This window comes from Hypomesus transpacificus, unplaced genomic scaffold, assembly GCF_021917145.1.
Source record: "Hypomesus transpacificus isolate Combined female unplaced genomic scaffold, fHypTra1 scaffold_270, whole genome shotgun sequence".
Lineage (NCBI taxonomy): Eukaryota > Metazoa > Chordata > Actinopteri > Osmeriformes > Osmeridae > Hypomesus > Hypomesus transpacificus.
The window spans coordinates 57,118-77,299 of NW_025813797.1; the positions used below are offsets into that span (position 1 = coordinate 57,118).

General features: G+C 50.2%; 3 protein-coding genes across 10 annotated transcripts; 2 read left to right on the forward strand and 1 right to left on the reverse strand.

Moving 5' to 3' along the window:
* The first annotated feature begins 9 nt into the window (after nucleotides 1-9).
* odf3l2b (outer dense fiber of sperm tails 3-like 2b) lies at nucleotides 10-3,090 on the forward strand. Of its 2 annotated transcripts, XM_047015090.1 has the most exons (5): nucleotides 10-792; nucleotides 1,197-1,297; nucleotides 1,899-2,009; nucleotides 2,251-2,364; nucleotides 2,457-3,090. In XM_047015090.1, the coding sequence occupies exons 2-5, from the start codon at nucleotides 1,249-1,251 to the stop codon at nucleotides 2,942-2,944; spliced, it is 762 nt and encodes a 253-aa protein (XP_046871046.1). In that variant the 5' UTR covers nucleotides 10-792; nucleotides 1,197-1,248; the 3' UTR covers nucleotides 2,945-3,090. The 2 variants fall into 2 exon arrangements, with proteins under 2 accessions (XP_046871046.1, XP_046871047.1); XM_047015091.1 differs by lacking the exon at nucleotides 10-792 and having other exon boundaries at nucleotides 1,048-1,297.
* cks2 (CDC28 protein kinase regulatory subunit 2) lies at nucleotides 3,084-4,751 on the reverse strand. Its single transcript, XM_047015092.1, has 3 exons — nucleotides 4,525-4,751; nucleotides 3,894-4,021; nucleotides 3,084-3,686 (listed from the first exon to the last, which is right to left on the reverse strand). The coding sequence occupies exons 1-3, from the start codon at nucleotides 4,581-4,583 to the stop codon at nucleotides 3,643-3,645; spliced, it is 231 nt and encodes a 76-aa protein (XP_046871048.1). The 5' UTR covers nucleotides 4,584-4,751; the 3' UTR covers nucleotides 3,084-3,642.
* Nucleotides 4,752-5,467: 716 nt separating this feature from the next.
* Nucleotides 5,468-20,015, forward strand: shc2 (SHC (Src homology 2 domain containing) transforming protein 2). Of its 7 annotated transcripts, none has more exons than XM_047015100.1 (13): nucleotides 5,468-5,755; nucleotides 8,476-8,736; nucleotides 11,892-11,962; nucleotides 14,821-14,881; nucleotides 15,055-15,174; nucleotides 15,411-15,464; nucleotides 15,627-15,684; nucleotides 15,826-15,952; nucleotides 16,397-16,574; nucleotides 16,976-17,069; nucleotides 17,338-17,508; nucleotides 17,601-17,941; nucleotides 18,079-20,015. In XM_047015100.1, the coding sequence occupies exons 2-13, from the start codon at nucleotides 8,593-8,595 to the stop codon at nucleotides 18,205-18,207; spliced, it is 1,548 nt and encodes a 515-aa protein (XP_046871056.1). In that variant the 5' UTR covers nucleotides 5,468-5,755; nucleotides 8,476-8,592; the 3' UTR covers nucleotides 18,208-20,015. The 7 variants fall into 7 exon arrangements, 6 of the variants coding, with proteins under 6 accessions (XP_046871056.1, XP_046871058.1, XP_046871057.1 ...); XM_047015102.1 differs by having other exon boundaries at nucleotides 5,468-5,751; XR_006955550.1 differs by lacking the exon at nucleotides 5,468-5,755 and having other exon boundaries at nucleotides 7,026-8,736; nucleotides 18,079-18,257; nucleotides 18,392-20,015.
* The last annotated feature ends 167 nt before the right edge of the window (nucleotides 20,016-20,182 follow it).

Below are 20,182 nucleotides of genomic sequence, written 5' to 3' on the forward strand. Positions count from 1 at the left end.
TACCCTGGAGGTCATTTCCTGTTTGCAGTCCGCTGTGCTATGATGCTTCCTCGCGAGGCTGACTCCTTGACCCCCGGGCAGGACTGTGTGTGGTGGGCTGACGTGTGTGTGTCTGTGTGTGTGTTCGTGTGTGTGTTTGTCCCTGTTAACGACAGACTCAGGTTACTTAAGCAGCGGCCAGCAGAGAGTTAGAGCCGGTTAATGTTTAATGTTTGTTTTCTAGTCAGGGCACTTGTCAATGCTCCATATCCTCTGGCATGCACTGCATGTTTTAGTTGGACTAGCTGGTCCAAAATACTTTGGCTAAGAAGGTTGTTCAATGGGTCTCTTGTGACATCACAGCATGTTGTCGTTCCTCAAACCATACGGCCCACGCAACTGTGCACCACAACACTTCTGTAGAAAGGAGCTATTTTGATGGGAGTTTATTCGGTTTGATGGAGTCGTTTTGGAACCCCAGTTAGGGATTAGCCAGGCTCAGGAAACCATGTGGGAGGTCAGTCTCCTGGAACCGTATATCCAGGATAGTCTCCCTGGCAACAGCCTGCATGGTTGAAGAGTGATATTGTGTCGCCACACTGCGATGAACAGAGAGAGTGAAAAGAGAAAGGGGATAGAGAGGGGAGAGGGGGGGGGGGGATCTTGGTTTCATGGATTGCTGTGAAGAGATAGCGTTACATGAGAGTGAATCGGAGGGGTGACATTGTCCCGGCAGCACATCAAGGCACATCTCTGGCAGGGGAGCTCTTCCGAAAAGACAAGCGGGAGATCTGGTCGAGGTGAACCCGACAGGTGAAAGGTTACACATTTTGGGGGTGATCGAGCTCAAAGTACCAACGCAGGGATGTAGTCGGGGTACCTACTCATCAGAGATAGAAACTAGGATGGTTTCCAGATTTAGGGCTGAAGACTCACCATCACTAATACGGAGATGAGCTTAGCTACCTAAGGAGTTAAAGGACCTGTCTGCCAACATTCATTTACAGCCTGTGTAGTCATCTATACCGTAGCTGCTACACTGGGATTCCATCAATTCCTTCTTAGCGTTGACTCTATTAGAGATACTGTGCAGGAAAATGTGGCTTGATCTTGATAGTTGTGTTTAGATTGACACCTTTCTGTGAAGTGTAGATTGCTTGTGTTGCTGTTCTGGTCTGGTTCACATTTTGTCCCATTTCCAATTTCGTGCTGCGAAGTGAATGCTTGTGGATTTAGGTCCAGGGATTCAAGTTCACATTTTCCTTGACCATGGGGGAAGTGGAAAAAAAGCGCCCCATCATTGCTGGAAAAGAGAAAGGTGAGGAGATTAAGTCTTGCAAATGTAACTACTGTTTTTTAACATTTCTCAAGATTGTGTGCAGAGAGAAAAAACTGTTCCTTTAGTTATTCAGTGATAATTTATCATTCTCATTTAGTGGCCATTACAGTAGCTGTGAACAATGTTCACTGCAAAAAGGAAGCACTGACTGATAGGACGTGATCCTTTCTCAGGGCTTGAGTTATTAAGTGTACAAACTCCTGACCCACAAGTGGCAGTGTGTATGCATTGACAACTGAGTATCTGAATGCTGATGTCATGTCATTCCCCAAGTTGGTGCCTTGGTGAATTCCCCAGAGCCGGTTTTTCTGTTGCCGTGGGGCGCCAGCTGTTAGGAACATCCGGCCAATCCAGCTGGGCAGATCTACTGCAGCTATACGAAAAATTTTCATTTCTCCAGAGACAATAGTGATAGACAGTTATAAGCTTTACATTTTTTTCCGGTTCCCTCATCACTACACTAGCTGTACCACACATCTAAATTCATCAAAGTATTTGTCTGGACTAAATCTTCTCTTTGGTGCATTTCATGAGGGTGTGAACACCAGTCTACTAGGTATTTATCATGTCTTCTCCCCAGGACCCGGGCCTGGCCGATATGCACTGCCACCAACCATTGGCTTCATTGGTCATGACTTTACCAAGCCAACCAGCCCTGCTTACTCCTTCCACACCAGGATGAGCAATAACCGTAAGTTCAGGAGTCAGAACTCCTCAAAACCTTACAAGACAGTCATCCCCAAGGTGTAATCCTTTGTGAAATGATGATACTGTAGAAGGCTGCAGTACCTAGTATACCTATCTGTATCTACATGATTTTGTAATATCAAATGATATCCTTGGGAGGGAGACAAATCTCAAAATCAGGATCATATATAGTCCGACAATGTTGTATGCATTTTATCAAAGCGCTCCCTCTTTGGCTTTGACAGTGTACAGTGTCGACTCCAGTCCTGGACCGCAGTATTACATAGACGCCAAAATGACTCGCTTCGGAAGAGACGGCAACCCTGCATACTCCATGCTAGGCAGAGTGAGGGGACCAAGTAAGTTCACGCCAACCGCAGGGTAGGGGAAGCTTGGAAGCCTCAAGCTCATCAGCAGCCTGACACACAAACCCGTTTTCTTCTCCCCCCAGAGAGAACGTTCCAGACTCCCGGCCCAGGCGCCTACAGCCCTGAGAAGGCTCCTCCGTGTCACAATCAGAGCAGACCTCCATCGTACACCATGGGATGCCGCACGCGTTATCGCACCGTGGACCCGGTGCCGGCCCCTAACAAATACTCTCTTCCAGCCCTGATGGGGCCCCAGGTCCCGACCAAGCCAGCCAGCGCCAGCTACACCATCTCTGGGCGGTGTAAGTCTGGGGGTCCCTCGGAGGACTTGTCAAAGACCCCCGGTCCTGGGAGGTACAACAGCACGGATCCCAGCGTCTACCTGCCCCGACAGCCGGCGTTCTCCATGCTCGGTCGCCACGGCTTCCCCGCCGACGCCACGGTGAAGCCCGGGCCTGGAACACACAACCCGGAGAAGGTGGTCGTTCACAAGCCCCGGGCGCCTGCCTTCTCCCTGGGGATAAGACACTCTGAGTTTGTCACTCCACTGGTGGTCAACGCAGCTGACTAAGCAGACACATCTTCATAGAAGTCTGACTTGCGGTTGAATGGAATTCCACTTTGATATTCAATAGATGTGAGCAAATGTGATTCAATAGATGCAGAGGTCTTGAGGAATGAATAAACGTAGAATTAGAATGTAAACAGTATGTAGAGCAATACGTTTTATTTGTACTGTTCAGAAATAACAGTACTGTCTAAGAATCATCAAAAACTTAACACATTTATCGAAATGTATGTTCTGTAAGAATATATAAATATTCACACAGTAAATAAAAAAGTAAAATACCGAACATCTCTTTTCAACTGGATCATATGCTCAATAAAACATAACTCCATTGGTCCATGGGTTGCAAATAAAGCTAATCTTGACAAGTAACTTAACATCAAAGAAACACATGTTATCCAGGCGAGGTCAAATCTCCCACGAGAAATCCCATCTTCATACTGTTGCAAGTCTCAATCAAACCAATCACAGCAGAACTGCTCACCACCTATTAAATGGGGCAGTATTTTCTGTCCTGAGCTCTCATTGGCTGCCTCCATCTTCAAGCACCTCCACAATTTAAGGGAAGGAGTTTTCGGAAAAACTGCAATTAAGGGGTCTATACTAAACACCGTCACACGTGGAGATATGCACATTGTGTATTGTCAACAAAGACTACAGTATACAAATCAACAAAGGTGGTTTTCCTGGACTGTTCCATCTCAGTCTTTAGGAAGGGGTCTTCTGAAGAGCAGTATGTGAGGTTCTGGGGAGAGAAGCACAAACCAATGTCACTACCGTTGGTCTTCAGGCGACATTACACTTTGAAATGAACATTCGCGAGATAAGATGTCAAGCGATGAGTATTTAAATGTTGCATGTGTAGCCAGCAATGTCCAAAAGGACATTTCCACCTGTGTGGCCCATGATGTCATATTTACCGAACATGACATCTCACCAGGCGGTTTCTCACCTGGCTTGTGGATCATGTAATGGATCCATCCTTGGCTCTGCTGAACCCCCAGCCCCCTCCACTCCTCCTCTGTCATCAAATGGGACGAGGGCACCAGTTTTGACAACTGCTTTGGAAGCATAACATGCCTGAAACAGATCAAACATCTCAGATCATAGCTGGATAACTAGCCAACTAACGTTGTTCATGCCATGATTAGTTACCTAAAGTCAACAATGTCAAATGTGTCATTGACAGTTCAAAGCTTAGCAGTGTCCTGTGGCAGTTCAAGGACAAACTAATCAATAAGGATAACAAACATTATGTCTTACTAGATACAGTAATGCATTATTTATGAATTGTATTAGTTAGCTAACTAAAGTGGCTGGCAACAGCAGCTCTTCTGTAGCTAGTTTAGTACTGTAATAGCTCTAACAGTTTTATCGCTAAGTTACTGTATCTGTCGAGCTACAAACAACGTTAGTCAGGCCGCCTAGCTAGATACTGTCTTCAGTACGTGGTTAGTGTGGTTAACCAAGCGACTGTACTGCTTATGGGTAGTCTAGCTAAGCTAGTATCTAGCTAGCAAACACTGCTAGATATGTCAGTGCACTGCTGCTGGCACATTGCTCTACGTCAAACATAAACCAACCTGTACTCGAACTCTTCATCCGTGTACTTGTCAGAATAGTAGATTTGTTTTTTTGACATGTTTAACAGAATATAACACAGCTTGCTGAGTTGTATCCCTCTTGTTCTGTTTTAAACGTTAGCTAATGGATATCAAACAGCTGTCGGTGTTCAGTTTGAACGGGAATGGGCGCTAGTCGTCATCTGGCGGTGGCAGTGCTGCACATTTCAAACTCAACGGTCCCTCGCTTTGCACGGATTGGTGAAGCCGCGCGCGCACACAGGAATTGACGTCCCTGGCTCTCACGTGCTGACGTGCACAGCGCTCAGAGTCTGATCGTGTTACAACAAACATTTAATCTTCAACTGGGTTGAGGTAGAGGAATTGATGAATAATACCATTCTCTCACAATGCAATCTAAATAGTTGCAATCTACTTGTTTACCAGAACAATCTAGGGACCCTCCAACTGACTGATCTTTTAATGACTTATTTGTTGCGTCCTATCAACGTATGCCTTTGAATTGTTTGAGTTAGCTATGCACATTTGACCACAATGAGGTCTGACCACATTGGTTCCTGTCACGTTCGAGCGCAGATATGCAACTTTTCGCTTTTTCATAAGCCTCGTCCTACTAGCTAACTGGTGATGTTTTACTGCTCATGTGCTTTGAGCAGGTGAACACTTTAGTGCTATGTTTTGTATAAAGATATGTTTTATCAAAATGCCTAGATTGATAAAAAGGCAACATTTAGTATTTATATTGAATACATACTGTATGTGTGAGTTAATGCCTTAGTAAACCACATGATAATATTGTATTGTTATAACTCGTGTACTGATATATCGATGATGTAGGCTATCATAGGCCTACATTGTTTTAACGTTTTTAAAACATTTATCTTTCATTAATTCAGTTATATTAGTAGGCTAGGCTACAGGGCAGTGACCCCACCAGAGGGTTATTTGACCTTTGTTAGCTTTCTTAGCTTAGCAACTTAGCTTTCGTATCTCTAATACTCCTTTGAACAAGTTAATGATGTGATTGGTTGTTTGAATGGGGAGGAGGTGGTGTGTGTGTGTGTGTTTGTGTGTGTGTTTGTGTGTGACTTGCCTAAGAGGCGTACAGGTTAGTGGTAACAGAGACTTAATAGCTAAATGTTCTCACTACGTGGAAACTTGGGTTCATTCTGTCGATCTCCTGAAACCGTGGAACCAAACTCAGATATCATCTATTTCCTTTGATGTGTAGGTGAGTTCTGGCACACTTTTATTAGCTGCACTGCACATTGAGCCACAGCATGAAAATGTCATATTTTTCTATCTTTAGTCAGGATCTGTTTGCACAAACTGCCTATCTGGCACAAGCAAAGTTTCTTGTCACGCACAGGTTTTTTATTGTCGCATCAGCCTTTCTCAGCCTCGACAGTTTCAATCGCTGACCTTTTAAAAAGAAGCGTGACATGTCTTGGGCATTTCTCAATAGCCTTTTTGATGGCAGAAAAGAGATGCTATTCGGGTGTGTTTATCACTTTGCTAAGTGATCCCAGGAATTCATCCATCTACAGTGCATCATCAGCACTCACAAAACACACGTTATATGACCTGTGTCTTCAGAGGACTGGAGTCAAAACACTTTTATGGGCTCTCTTGTACAGAACAAATCTTCTTTTCTCTCTACCCTATATCACAGCAGATATCAGTCTGCTAGTATCCTGCATGATAAAAGTCTTCCCTTTGGCAGGCCCAACCTTGTGTTTTGATTATCTCCTGCGACGAAGGGCATACAGTGTGTACATATGTGAATCCTGGGTCTGCTTCCCCGAAAGGTAGACCGATCAAATCCCTGCTTAACCCATTTCCCCCCCCTCCGCCTCTCTTCGGCAGTCAGAGAGTAAGAGGTTAGACTGTGGAGGGGGAAAATGCCTGGCCTCTCTCGATGATCGCCAGTACAGCTCTCTGGGGAGTGGGGGTTGGAAGCAAGGGGGCTGGGGTGGTTTAATGGGGAGAGAGGGAGGGGGAGGGGGGGGGGGGGGGTTGCAGTGGGAGGGTATAGTGGAAGACTTGAGAGGGGGGGAGGATTCAGACAGATGTAGTGAGTTTGAATCTTTGTTTTCTTGCTGTGGTGCAGCATCATTAATGGTTGGTCACTGGGTAGTAGTAACTTTTTTTGTGTTGTTTCAAATTAAGTCTATGGTCACAAACAACACACACACAACACACACACACCCCTCTGTATGTGTTCTGTCCGATGACAATATCATGAAGCCTCAGAGCAGGTCTAAAAACAGTATTTCCTGTTTGGTTATTTTGGCATCGTTGAGGCAGTACTAAAATTGGCTATGTCACTGGCAACGGAGCATGCATGGCTTATGTCGCAAGAGGCCTCTGATGAGTTAATTTACATTTACATTTAGTCATTTTAGGAGACGCTCTTATCCAGAGCGACTTACACTAAGTACAGGGACATTCTCCCCGAGGCAAGTAGGGTGAAGTGCCTTGCCCAAGGACACAACGTCATGTGCACCGACCGGGAATCGAACTGGCAACCTTCAGATTACTAGCCCAACTCCCTCACCGCTCAGCCACCTTACTCCCCCAGTTAATAAACAGATGAAAGGTTTCCACGGGTGTCAAGAAAAGGATGCGGCACCTTTCATTGGTGTCACTCTACCCTAACGATCGAGCCTGTAGATTACAGAGCAGAGACGCCAGAAGGTAAAGTACATTTATTTCAAAATCATTCTGCTCTTACTTACTCTGTAATCAGAACAGCCTGTGTTTATAACACTCGGTTCATATATTTCCTTCCCCTGTTTTGAGGTTAGCGTAATTCACAGCTCAATTCAGTACAAGAAAGAGGGGGGGGGGGGGAGAATGCCGCGTTTGTATTTGTCTTTTAAAACGTTTGAGTGAAGTCCTCCTCCCTTGTAGGTCGTAATGTCTTAGCTTGCGGCGAAGCAGTGGCTGTAGTCTCCATGGCGCTGTGGCCATGTGTCGTCGTGGTGATGAGTGCCGCTCTGCCGTGGGACGCTCCCTGTGTTTTGTATGTGGGTGTGTGTGCAGGGGGAGGACGAACGAGGCAGATGTGCTTTAGCTAATGCTGCCTGAGAGCAGCTGGGCAGGGCTAATAAACGAGCAATAACACGATGACATCACCCAGAGAGAGAGAGGGAGAGAGAGCGAGCGAGCATGGGGGGGGGGAGTGCGCGAGGAAGCTGTGCAGAGCAGCAGACTGAGGGCCAGCTCAGAACACAGGGAGCCGCGAGCGCTGTGAGGGAGAGACCGCGTGTGACTGGGAGAAGACCGGACAGGACAACCTCACCCCCCCACCCCCGACAGGGATACAGCTCTTTCCGGAAGGATCGGCAGATTTTCCCCTCCTTTTCTTCTATCACACCCTCCCTCCCTACCCCATCCCGTTTCTCCTCATTCTCTGTCAGTGGACCCCCCCCCCCCTCACGGCCCCTGCTTCGGTAGGCCTCGCCGGGCATGCTACTTAAGCCAAAGTATGGCCGCTTCCGCAACGACTCTGTGACCTCCTCCGACGACCTGATGCAGAGCTTAGCCATGAGCGGCAAAGTGGTGGCCAGCCCGGTCATCCCCTCCTCCGCCCCCCCCAGCCTGCCGCTGCCCCCCCTGCCGCCCCTGGAGCCCTCCCCCCGGCCCTCCTCCGCAGCCCCGGCCCTGGCCGACTCCCCCTGCTTGGACGGGGAGCAGGAGAGGACCACCACCTTCTGCATGCTCATCCCCAGGATGCCCCAGTGGAAGTTCTCCAACGCCCTGCTCAGCCGGAGCCCCTCCAACTCCAGCTCCAGCTCCTCCTCCAGCAAGGACTCTGGCAAGGCGGCGGCCCCCTCCCAGGCCTCCTCCCATGGGGCCGGCGGGGCCTCGGCCAGTGGTCCCGTAGCCAGCCTGGCTGCAGTGCTGAACTCCTGTGACCCTGTGTGTGTCACCCCCTGTTCCCTACAGGCCATCGGTCGCCTCAGAGCAGCGGCCGTCTCCAGCAGCCCAGGAGGCCACGGTTTGGGGGCCGTAGAGGCGGAAGGGAGCCCCGGAGGCCCTAGCACCCCCAGCTCCAGGTCAGGGATGAGCCGCAGGACCAGGGTGGAGGGGATGTGGCTGGGAGGAGAGGACTTCAACCAGAAGGGCAGCTTCATGCACAAGCCCTCCCAGGGCTGGCTGCACCCAGACAAGACGATCACGGGAACGGGAGCCTCCTATATCGTCAGGGTGAGTGGGGAGGCACCTAGCGTCACTGTATGTCTTTCTGTATGTTCTTAGTGAATGTCTCTATGTCTGCCTGTCTGCATGGCCCTTGTGCCTCCATTGCCTCTTTGTTTTGTTGTTGTGGTCTTCTGCTCAGTGGTCTTTTGCTTGTTTCATCCAGTTTTCCAGTGATTCATTCACTTTAAGTAGTAGATCATTCTACCTCTGCCTGGCCTCATCCCAGTTCATTAGGGAATTGGTGTTCTTTGTAAACTGGCCGGAGGCAGTCGACCGTTTAAACCGCCTCTCAGGGGTACAAGCGAGTGCTGGAATGGCAGGCTGTGTGCTATGCAGCTAATATGGCGGGGCCAAGCTTTAGGAATACATCATTTAATCCGGAGAGATGTGGACTGTGGGACTGCATGCCTCGCAGTGTGTGTGCCAGCCTCTCTGCTCCAGGGTGTGGAGATTAATCATCAAATGATCCAAGTCGTCAGAGCCGCTGTATAATGCAGCGACGGGGACAAAAGAAATTGGAGTCAATGAGTGGTGAAGAAATGACTGGTCAGCTGACCGCTATTAATGGCGAGGAATAATGGAATGAGCGCTGGGTTGTGCTTAGCTTTTGTCACGTTCGGGTGCGTAAACATGCGCGTGGGAGTGGCTTTTCCTCGCAAGTCCGATTTGTTTATTTTGATTTGATAATACTTGATAATATTAATCAATACGGTTTCATTTCACCTATGAACATTTGCATGAATGTAAGCCGTCTTTATAATGACAATGTTCACCGCAACACCAAATGCACCGTAGATGATTGTAAATGTGTTCATTTCCCGAAGATACCTAAGAAACCGACAAAATATGGGTGCATGTGTCCTTTTTGTGCCGCACAGTAGCGTCGGCCTAAAATGCCCCCCACGTGTCACATCAGTAGTGGTGACACTTTCTCCTTCGGGTTTCTCAGGCACACCAAGGGTTACTATCCCAAGCAGACCGTGTGACGTCAATGTCAATGATCTCCCCTCAGCGATCTCCTCCAGTCCCCCCACCCGCCCTCCACACACACACACACACACACAGCCTCGACCACAGCAAAGCGACATGGCTCTCGATTAGCAGCGCCCGGGCCCCCAGCACGCTTTCTAACCACGTTACACAGGCACCCTTCATTACTCTATTCAATTACATTTAAATCACAGTCGTCATGTGATGGCAGAGGAAGAGGGCCGCATTAGCGACCTGGACGGCCGTGACCTGCGGGGAGGCTTCCCCCGCCATCCACCAGCGTCCCTCTGCTCTCACACACCCACACCTCGAACCTTAGACCGGAGGCTTTCTGCCTTCCCCGGCCAAGCAAAAAATCAAACCAACAAGGTTTGGAGCCTGGCGTTGTCATTGGGGTAAACGCTCACAGGCAGAGACGGCTGTGTGGTTTTGTCTCCTAGCCCAGCGGAAAAAGGCGACAGACATCAGAATGGCAGTTAGCCTCCTCGTCACGTAGCCTCCCCCTAGCGCAGCCCGACAGAGACAGGGAGCCACAGCAAACCCTGTGTTTCACTTCCTTCCTGCCACTTCCTGTCTGCCCACGCAGCCCCTCTGAAGGCCCCTGCCAGTAGCCGTGGTTGGCCTGCGTGTGCCGCTCTGACAGGGCACTGCACTGCATGCTGGGAAAGCAATCCCCTGCAGCTGTAGAATCAGTCAGATTGTCATGGGGAACCAGTCAGTCAACCATCCTACCAAAAGCAGTCAGCCAGCCATCGTGCCTAACCAGTCAGAGGAACATGAACCCAGGCAGGCTGGGCCTCCATCCCTCCCTCCATCCTTCCCGCTATCCCTGGCTCTGCATCTGGCCTGACCAAGCAGACATTAGATAATAAAGTCTTGAGTCGTACAGGATGTTCCGTGTGGCAGTGATAGAGCAGCTAGATTGGCTAACACGATAATATATCCTTCACTCGAATCCACTTCCTTCGAGGCAACGTAATAAAAGAGAAATGACCCCTTTCTGAGGCACATTGTCTGCATATCTGAAGAAAGTTTCTTGGAAATTCTGCTTGCCTAGTTTCAGGAACAGACTCGTAACAACTGAGATCGAGGGAGAGATAGAGGGAGGGGAGAGGGAGGGAGGGCAGAAGGAAGAAGAGTTAGAGGGAGTGATGGAGAGATAGAGGGAGAGAAAGGACAGATGGGGGGGGGCGGAGGGTATGGCTGCAGTGCGTCGGGAAGGAGAGGGAGAGTGACAATGAAGGCATTGAAAAGACAGAGGGAGAGAGGGAAAGAGAGAAGAGGAAAAGACCAATGATTGATCCCCCCCGTTTCCTAATCTGGTTAGGATGTCCGTGTAGCTCTCAGGCAGACTAGTTAGCTGGGAGAGTCATTGTCTGCTTTCGCTCCAGACAGCCACAGGATGTCGAGCCAACCAACCATCTATCAGTAGATCCTGGTTTGTTTGAAGTCAAATTAGGATAATACAGCAGGATAGTACGGTGGAGTCGGCCTCTCGGACGTTGTATAGAGAGGATGACTTGCTCGCCTGCGGCTGATATCGGGCTTGTTTTCCTTGAGGAAGAGGACCACTGCTATCAGTAGAGGAATACAAATATGTTCTTGGGTGGACGATATCTGCACATCAGCAGAAGCGGCCCAACCCCCACACACACACACACGCACCGAGATGCGCGCATAAAACACCCACCCGCCAATGCGCACACACAGAAGCAAGCAAAATAACCCCACACAGCCAAACACGCATTAACGACCACGCTCGCACAAACAAACACACCCGCGCGTACAAAACAAGTGCACAAACACACACCTCCCTCTTGCCTCGGAGCTCTTAGTGCCACTAATCAACTCGGAGGGCCATTACCACCTCGACCTAGCCATTACCCTGCCACTCTCACAGTCTGCAAACCACCAGGGCTCAGTCTAAAGGGACACGTCCAGCACTAGTAGCCTGTCGTGCATTTGAATAAGTAATCACAAGACGGCCATGTTACCGAGGAGGGCTGATCTGGCCATGGAAGAAGTAGACTCAGAGGATAGTGGCACGAGGCTAGCTAGTTAGTAATGGCTAGACAGTTATAGCTACCTGTTGGAAAACCAAAAAGGAAGTTGGATGTGCTATGTGAAGTTGAAGTTGGGAGTCATGGTGGGTCATGTTTGTGTCGTTGCAGTACATGGGCTGCATCGAGGTACTGAAGTCCATGCGGTCCTTGGATTTCAACACCCGGACCCAGGTGACAAGGTAAGCTGGGGGACTGGGCTGGGCTTGGCTGGGCTGGACTAGGCTGGGCTTATATTTTTGCAAAGGCGAGCAGTTTTTCTACATTGCCAGATGGATGTTAGGGTTAGTTTGGTTGTGTCTGTGTTTCTACGTCGTTGAAAATGGAGGTTGGGCTTACCTCGCAGTCTCTCCCTCTGTCTCTCCTTTTTTCTCTCTCCCTCCCTCTCTTCTGTCTCTCTCTCTATCTATATCTCTCTCTACCACTCCCTCCCACCCTCCCTCCCTCCCTCTCTCTCCATCTCCCTCCCTCTCTCTCCATCTCCCTCTCTCCCTCTCTCTCTCTCCCTTCCTCTTTTTCTCTATCTCTCTCCCTCTCTCTCCCTTCCTCTCTCACTCTCCCTCTCTCTCTGTGTCTCTCTCTCTCTCCCTTCCTCTCTTTCTCTATCTCTCTCCCTCTATCTCTCTCCCTCTATCTCTCTCTCTCTCCCTTCCTCTCTCTCTTTGTCTCTCTCTCTCTCTCTCCCTTCCTCTCTTTCTCTATCTCTTTCCCTCTATCTCTCTCCCTCTATCTCTATCTCTCTCCCTCTCTCTCCCTCTCTCTCCCTCTCCCTTCCTCTCTCCCTCTTCCATGATCGATAGGCTGAAATCCATCCCCCCCAGACTCAGGGCTTAAGTGCACATGGAGCGAGGCAGAGATGGAGCGATGGAGAGATCCATTATTGATGATGTTCGCTAATGACTGTGGAAAGCTGCAGCAGCCCTCACGAGTACACCCCCTGCCCCCCCCCCCCCTCGATCCTCACACTCACACCAGCCCTCCTCACACCAGCCCCCCTGCCCCCCGTCACCCCACCACCACCAAACAAGGACAAGGTCCGTGGGGGTCAGAGGAGGTACTCGTCACCAACCAAATGAGAGAAAGCACCTTGTTTACGTGTCTGTGTGGAGTGTAAGTTGAGAAGGGATAGACACATGGTAGTCGACTGTACTCTGAGGTTGTGGGAAGTCATTTGTTTTCCAATTTAGGCCCACATTTGTAAACAAATCTGTTGTGATGACCGATTATGGAGATTAATCTGCTTACGTGGTTGATCAAGATCAGTTTAGTCTGAACTGCGACCAATTCAGAAGTCTTATATTAGATTCAATTTGAATGAGTTTGTTCAGTGTGTGCAGTGCTTTGTCACTGGCTGTCAACCCAAAGGTTGTTACACACGCATGAACTCAACATCTGTGAGTACAACGAAAATGAACCTTGCAACTACACCCTGGTCCCTGTGCGACTGACCACAGACTCAAACGCCAACCAGCCGTCCTGAGACGCAGTCCTTCCAGGGACCGCACCAGCGCTGTCGTCAGACAGCTATTCATGCGCAGAGCTGTTTGAAAAAACAAAAACAAAATCTCTGTGATGACAGCGAGACTGTCCCTGCTTTTTAAATATTTACGAGTCATTCGATAGGGGCAGGGTCCTCTGGCCCCACCTCCTGTTATCCTGCCTGTCCTTTGGCCCAGGCAGACCCACTGCACCCTGCCTGTCCTCTGGTCCAGGCAGACCCACTGCACCCTGCCTGTCCTCTGGCCCAGGCAGACCCACTGCACCCTGCCTGTCCTCTGGTCCAGGCAGACCCACTGCACCCTGCCTGTCCTCTGTCCCAGGCAGACCCACTGCACCCTGCCTGTCCTCTGGCCCAGGCAGACCCACTGCACCCTGCCTGTCCTCTGGCCCAGGCAGACCCACTGCACCCTGCCTGTCCTCTGGCCCAGGCAGACCCACTGCACCCTGCCTGTCCTCTGGCCCAGGCAGACCCACTGCACCCTGCCTGTCCTCTGGCCCAGGCAGACCCACTGCACCCTGCCATCTCTGACAGGGACACGATAACAATAACAAAGTGTTCATTTTGCAGGCGCCTTTTCCAAAGCAACAAACAGGGAGGGGGGGCGGGGGGGATTTGAACCTGTTATGGTTCATCTACAGGCAAATTCTCTATCACAAAGCTATATTCGACCTATTCCCATATAAACTCCTTACAGCCACCAGACTGCATCATAATAAAGACAGCTTGAATCTTAAACAGCTAGTTTCCTTGAGTCGTTTATTTTAGCAGGTTCCTAATACATTCTGGTTGTAAGTGCCGTCCTTTATATGCTTTCCCCCCTAGCGGTACAACCCAACAATTGAATGTAATTACTGACACGTCACATAAACTCCATAGAGTGCAATCGCCCCTGGCTACCAGAACGTTTCAACCCTCTGTTGTTGAAGGATTGATACTTTGAACTGAAAGAAACTCAAACAAGGTCCATTCAGACTGACGAGGCTGTGCACCATGGGAATCCCTAATTGTGGGTCTCAAACTTCCAGAAATCCTTGTGCTCCACCAAACCACCTGGCTTCCAGGATTCTCCCACCCTTAGGGACTCACCCTTTGCTGGTTGGACTTGCCGTGACCTTTGCCCCGAGATGGATCACTGACTTGACCTTTGACCTAAGCCCGAGGGAGTCGCACAGAGCTGCTATTGATCAGCTTGCGAAATGTTTTACCATGACGATGATGATGGTTGATGATGATGATGACAATGACGGTGGTTGATGATGATGATGATGATGATGATGATGATGATGACGACGATGATGATGATGTTGATGATGATGAGGATGATGATGACAATGACGGTGGTTGATGATGATGATGATGATGACGACGATGATGATGATGATGATGATGATGATGACGACGACGATGATGATGAGGACGATGACGATGAGGACGATGACGATGAGGATGATGATGACGACGACGATGACGATGAGGATAATGACGATGAGGATGATGACGATGATGATGATGATGATGATGCACCATCGTGTCTCTTAGGGACGCCATTAACAGACTGTGTGAAGCCGTTCCCGGGGTCAAAGGAGCTTGGAGGAAGAAGGTAACAAAAAACCCTCTTTAAAGGTACCATCAGCCGTTGTAATGGACATGTCATGGGCAGATCATGTACAGTATTCCCCTCCTACAGAACGCCGGGTCTTTAGTTGCTTTGCCGAGCACGTTGTGGATGTGTGCTGACCAAAACACGGGTCCTCTCATGTCTCTCCCCTGCAGACGGTGAACAAGGCCCTGAACTCCATCATGGGGAAGAGCAACCTGCGCTTCGCTGGCATGAGCATTGCCGTCAAGATCTCCATCGAGGGCCTGAGTCTCCTCATTCCCACCACACGACAGGTGAACACACACACACACGCGCGCGCTCTCACACACACACACGCGCTCTCACACACAGACACGCGCTCTTACTCACACGCGCGCTCTCACACACACGCGCGCTTTCACAAACACACGCTCTCTCACTCGCCACCAGCAGCCGCACTCAACGTTCAACGTTTGCTATGCTAGCTAGATGCACCTGAATGGACGCCTCCCCATTTCTCTCTTTCCCTATCTCTCTCGTCCTCTCCCAGGTGATTGCACACCATCCTATGCAGTCCATCTCCTTTGCTTCGGGGGGAGACACAGTGAGTTCATCTCCTCCTCAGATTCCCTTCTCTCCTTACTCCTCCTTCGTTTGGGGGAATGGACCGACTGCCAGGCAGCACATATCTAGCTTGACTGTATTTCCAGGAACTCTGATTGAGTTACGTTCTGAAGAATCTGTCTTTATTACGTTTCTCCCTCTGTTGCAGGACACACCTGACTATGTAGCGTATGTGGCAAAAGACCCAGTCAATCAGAGAGGTATTTCCTTTCTGGTTATGTTTTCTTGTTGATAAAGTGACGTTAATGTCACTTTTTATTCTTTTACCCTTTTATTTTCCTTATTATGTTTGATGGACTTTGACCTAACCAGGAAGTGACTCGTGTGTTTCCCCCCCTCAGCATGTCATATCCTGGAGTGTGGTGACGGCCTGGCCCAGAATGTGATCAGCACCATCGGACAGGCCTTTGAGCTGCAGTTCAAGCAGTACCTCCACAGCCCACCTAAGGCCATCCCTACTATGGATAGGTAAGACAACAACACACACACACACACACACACACACACAGCAAGGACCAGGGTCAGATATATTGACATTTTCCACAAGGATTCACCTCAGTATGAAACTAGTGGTCATGTGACACACCAGGATATCTTCTCAGGCTTGTGATATCCCTCCTCCCTCCTTTGGTCACAAACAATTAGAAGGCCCATTTAAAGCTGGGTGTCACCTGAGCGCCATCCTCCCTGTCGGCGTGGAGACGGGAAGTCTCCAGAGATGTCCTGTTCCGCTCTGGTTTCGCATAAATCTCCGACAATGGCTTCCCAGGGGCCCCTGGGCTTTGATATTTCATTTCTGTCCGTTCATCTCGGATGCGGAGGTGTGTCACCAGATCTGCTCTGCTCTCTCTCTCTCTCTCTCTCTCTCTCTCTCCCGAAGCCGTCTTAACCGTGTGTCGACCGTGTCCTCAGATCCATCAGGACAGACGAGTCGGCCTGGGGCGACGACGAGGACTCCTCCGAGCACGACTACTACAACAGCATCCCCGGGAAGGTGCCCCCCGTCGGGGGAGTGGTGGACTCGAGGCTGAGGCCCTGCCAGGCCGCGCTGGGCCACGTCCACAGCCAGCCGCAGAGCAAGGCGGCCCAGGTGAACCTCCAGAGCTCATCCGGCCCGGCTCCCTTTGATGTTCGTCCCGAGACGGATGACGGATGGCCCTGCCCGTCGCTGCCTCGTATTGTTTACATGCAGGAGAGCTCTGGGAACACGACAGGCAGCCCAATAACTGTCTACTAGATGGACTCGCTGTATAATTGCCAGATATAGATATGGTCAGAGATTGAAAACAGGCCCTCTTGTGTTGCTTAATGGGTGAGGGAAATCCAGCATCTTCTCTGCAGCCAAGGCCTCGAACGTCGAAATCGTATTACAAGAGAGGCCGGATTTACAGTGTTGGGGGGGGGGGGGGGGCTTAGCGTTCTCGAACAAGCGCAAGTTCATTATCTTTGGCAACGGTTGTTTATGGCTGTGCTTGTGTGGTCTGTTTTCAGATTGGCTCCCCTGCTCGTAGAGACACGGCGTCCTATCCCTCAGGTCAACTGTGCTACGAGTTGCACTGGGACACGGACCATAATGGAGGCTCAGGTGAGACACCGTGTGGCCAGAGATGGAACTGCGGGTCATTTTTGTTCTGCAAGTCACGATGTTCGGGTGATATCAATCTCAATCTTGTAGATTTAATGTTTGCGTGTCTACGACAAGCTGGAAAATAGGGTGTTTTGGTGCCAGGGGGAAATCAAACACGAGTCAATCATTTTCTCTTTGTAGAATTTCCTTTTTTGTTGTATGTTTGTTGTATGTTTGTGTTCATACCTCCCAGCATGCACTGATCACAAGTGAATTGGGTCGACAGGTTTGACATCGGATGGGTACCTCTGTGCAGACGGCCACCCGTCAGGGAGCCGGGACTACGAGGAGCACCTGTACGTGAACACCCAGACCCTGGAGGCCCTGGAGCAGGGGGCCGAGGGCCCCCGGGGGGCCCGGGTCCCCGAGAGCCCCAAGAAAGACATCTTCGACATGAGTGAGTCTCCTTAACCCACCACGACCGCTCGAACATAGAGGGGGGGTGCACGTGCGTGTGTGTCGACATCACGACTGTCTTGTGACCGGCAGGGCCGTTTGAGGACGCTCTGAAGCTACACGAAGCTGGGGGGAGCGGAGCGGCTTCTGCCGGGCCTGGTTCCGGGGCTGTTTCCATGGGCGGTGTGATGGTGCTGGAGGACCAGTGGCCCAGCCCCCCCCGGCGCCGTGCCCCCGTCGCCCCCACCGAGGAGCAGCTCCGCAGGGAGGCCTGGTACCACGGGCGCATGAGCCGCCGCGACGCCGAGAAGCTGCTGGTTCGAGACGGGGACTTCTTGGTGCGGGACAGCGCCACCAACCCGGGCCAGTACGTGCTGACAGGCATGCACTGCGGCCTGCCCAAGCACCTGCTGCTGGTGGACCCAGAGGGAGTGGTGAGTATATTTCCCGTCGCTCTCCCCCTTCACTATCCAAATCGGGAAAATTCTCGAAAAAGATCTCGATAGGGCATTTGAGTACCGAGCAAAAGGTCAGAGGTTCAAATCCCCTCCCTATGCCTGTCGTCCCTCAGGTTCGCACCAAAGACATGCTGTTCGACAGCATCAGCCACCTGATCGCCTACCACCTGAAGAACGAGCTGCCCATCGTGGCGGCCGAGAGCGAGCTCCACCTGAAACAGGTGGTCCGGCGGAAACAGTGACCCCCGCCAACAAGAACCCCACCCACCCCTCCCCGACCCTGCCCGACCTGGTGGGTGTGGTGAGCGACAGCTTTAACAGAGGCCTGGCGCCGTGGGAAAAACAAAACGGCTTGCTGTTTAGTGTCGAAACCTCTCCGGTTTAGCCGATGGCCATTTTGTTGTTCATTTCTGCTCCCTCTGTCAGGATCTAGAGAAGATGGCCCACGTTTCTGTGCAAGCTCCAGAGAGGAGGGGGCCTCCACGTCGCCATACCCCCAGAACCGGAGCTTTCTCTGGGGGAAGCTGGACAGCGGAGACCCCCTCTGCCTGGAGAGAGAGGACTACCTCCCGCAGCTTAGCCACAGTGTTCACGGTCTTCACTCCGCGCCTCAGTCAGCTTTCAGTCAGCTTTCAGTCATTAACTAAGCTAACCCGCAACACCTCAGACAGGATGTCCAGCCCATAGGAGCCCAGTCTGACCAATCCCGGGGCTGGAAATCCTGAGTTCTCAAAGGGTCAAGGACATCACCAGCCTTCATCAGAGCTGCGTTACACTCAGTTGTCCCAGAAGTGTGAGATGATGCACAAAGCGCAGGATGAGAGATGGTTAGAAGCTTCTCCCTGGTTCCATCCTGTCTACACAGCTACTGACGAGCATATCCCATTCCTGTGGCTTTTAGTCCAGTACGAATAATTCTTAGACGAGAACAGACTGTACTGTCAAACGTTTGAAAAAACATCGGCCAAGCTTCATGTGTCCCCCCCCCCCAAACCCTTCAGTCTAACTAGAAAATAAACGGCCACCGTTGAAAGGGAGACGCCACTCTCAATCTGAATGATGATGAAGGTGAAGGACTTTGCTCGGATCTCCACACGCTTCAGAGAGAGTCGTAGCAGTCCGCGTCGCACCGATCAGGGTGATCGCTGTTAGCTAACCGCTAACCGATTAGCCTCGCCGTGCCACACAGTCCCAGCTGCACGATCACGCTCGTCGCCTCGGAGATGTCAGACAACGGTTTGATTGACAGCTCTCCACGCCCCAAAGCAAAGACTACAAGCACGACGCAACCCTGAGGTGAAGTCGAGGACGAGTGTCAGTTCCTGCCTGTCGGTGTGGACACAGTCGCTGTTTCACCGATGACCGGTTCGTAACGGGGGGTTGTCCACCTGTAGTCCTCGTGTGTTGTGTGTCATCACACGAGAGAAAGAGAGAACGAAGGGGAAAAAAAGCTTGGTTCTTTCCCCCAGTTGAATGTGTTGATATCTATCTGGTCTGGTTGTGACTGGATGTAGGTCTAAACCATATTTTATCCGTATACCGAGAGCCCGTCCAAATTCAGTGCCTTAATATATCACGTGTTTTGTCTTTTCAAAGTTGACTGCTGGGATTACACATGACTCACAGGAAAGAGAATTGTTTTGTGTTCGGTACAGTGTGCGTGGGGTGCGCTGTCGTTTTCCAAAATGCCAAACCTTACTTAAACAAAGCGAATCAACGAACAACATCAAATGGAGGTAAAATCCCAACCTGCTATCGTGAACTCCGTTTTATGCTGCTGGTTTGTGGGAGTTGTTAAGGGTTTGAACATTGTTTAAATCCCACATCATTCTGAATGACTGACCTATTTCACTTTGCTTACCACAATATCAGTTGTCAAATGATTTCGGAGCTGTTTTGAATTGAGTGGTGCCATCAGTGATATATAACAGGTCTTTGCTGTCCTATTTAGGCAGGCGTCTCTGTCACCATGATTTAAGCTTCCCAGATCTTCCACTTTGCTTTCTCAGGTCTTTTCTTGTATCTCGTCTTCTGTAATGCATTTTGTCAATAAAATTCAAACAGATGTTTCAGTGTTGTGCTTGACTTCACAGGTCCTGCACTACAGCACGTCAAAATGTAAATCAACCAAGCACCAGATACCATCTCACTTCTAGATATAAAATAGTATTTTTTTTCTTCCTCTAGTCAAGAGCAAACATTGATTTTGTAAATCCG

Coding starts and splice junctions, on each gene's coding strand:
- shc2 (XM_047015096.1), top strand. CDS start 7,996: ATGCTACTTAAGCCAAAGTATGGCCGCTTCCGCAACGACTCTGTGACC. Junction 15,685..15,825: donor AGACCCAGTCAATCAGAGAG/GTATTTCCTTTC, acceptor TCCCCCCCTCAG/CATGTCATATCCTGGAGTGT. Junction 15,953..16,396: donor GCCATCCCTACTATGGATAG/GTAAGACAACAA, acceptor CCGTGTCCTCAG/ATCCATCAGGACAGACGAGT.
- cks2 (XM_047015092.1), bottom strand. CDS start 4,583: ATGTCAAAAAAACAAATCTACTATTCTGACAAGTACACGGATGAAGAG. Junction 4,022..4,524: donor GATGAAGAGTTCGAGTACAG/GTTGGTTTATGT, acceptor GATCTGTTTCAG/GCATGTTATGCTTCCAAAGC. Junction 3,687..3,893: donor TTACATGATCCACAAGCCAG/GTGAGAAACCGC, acceptor TTCTCTCCCCAG/AACCTCACATACTGCTCTTC.
- odf3l2b (XM_047015090.1), top strand. CDS start 1,249: ATGGGGGAAGTGGAAAAAAAGCGCCCCATCATTGCTGGAAAAGAGAAA. Junction 2,010..2,250: donor CACCAGGATGAGCAATAACC/GTAAGTTCAGGA, acceptor TGGCTTTGACAG/TGTACAGTGTCGACTCCAGT. Junction 2,365..2,456: donor AGGCAGAGTGAGGGGACCAA/GTAAGTTCACGC, acceptor TTCTCCCCCCAG/AGAGAACGTTCCAGACTCCC.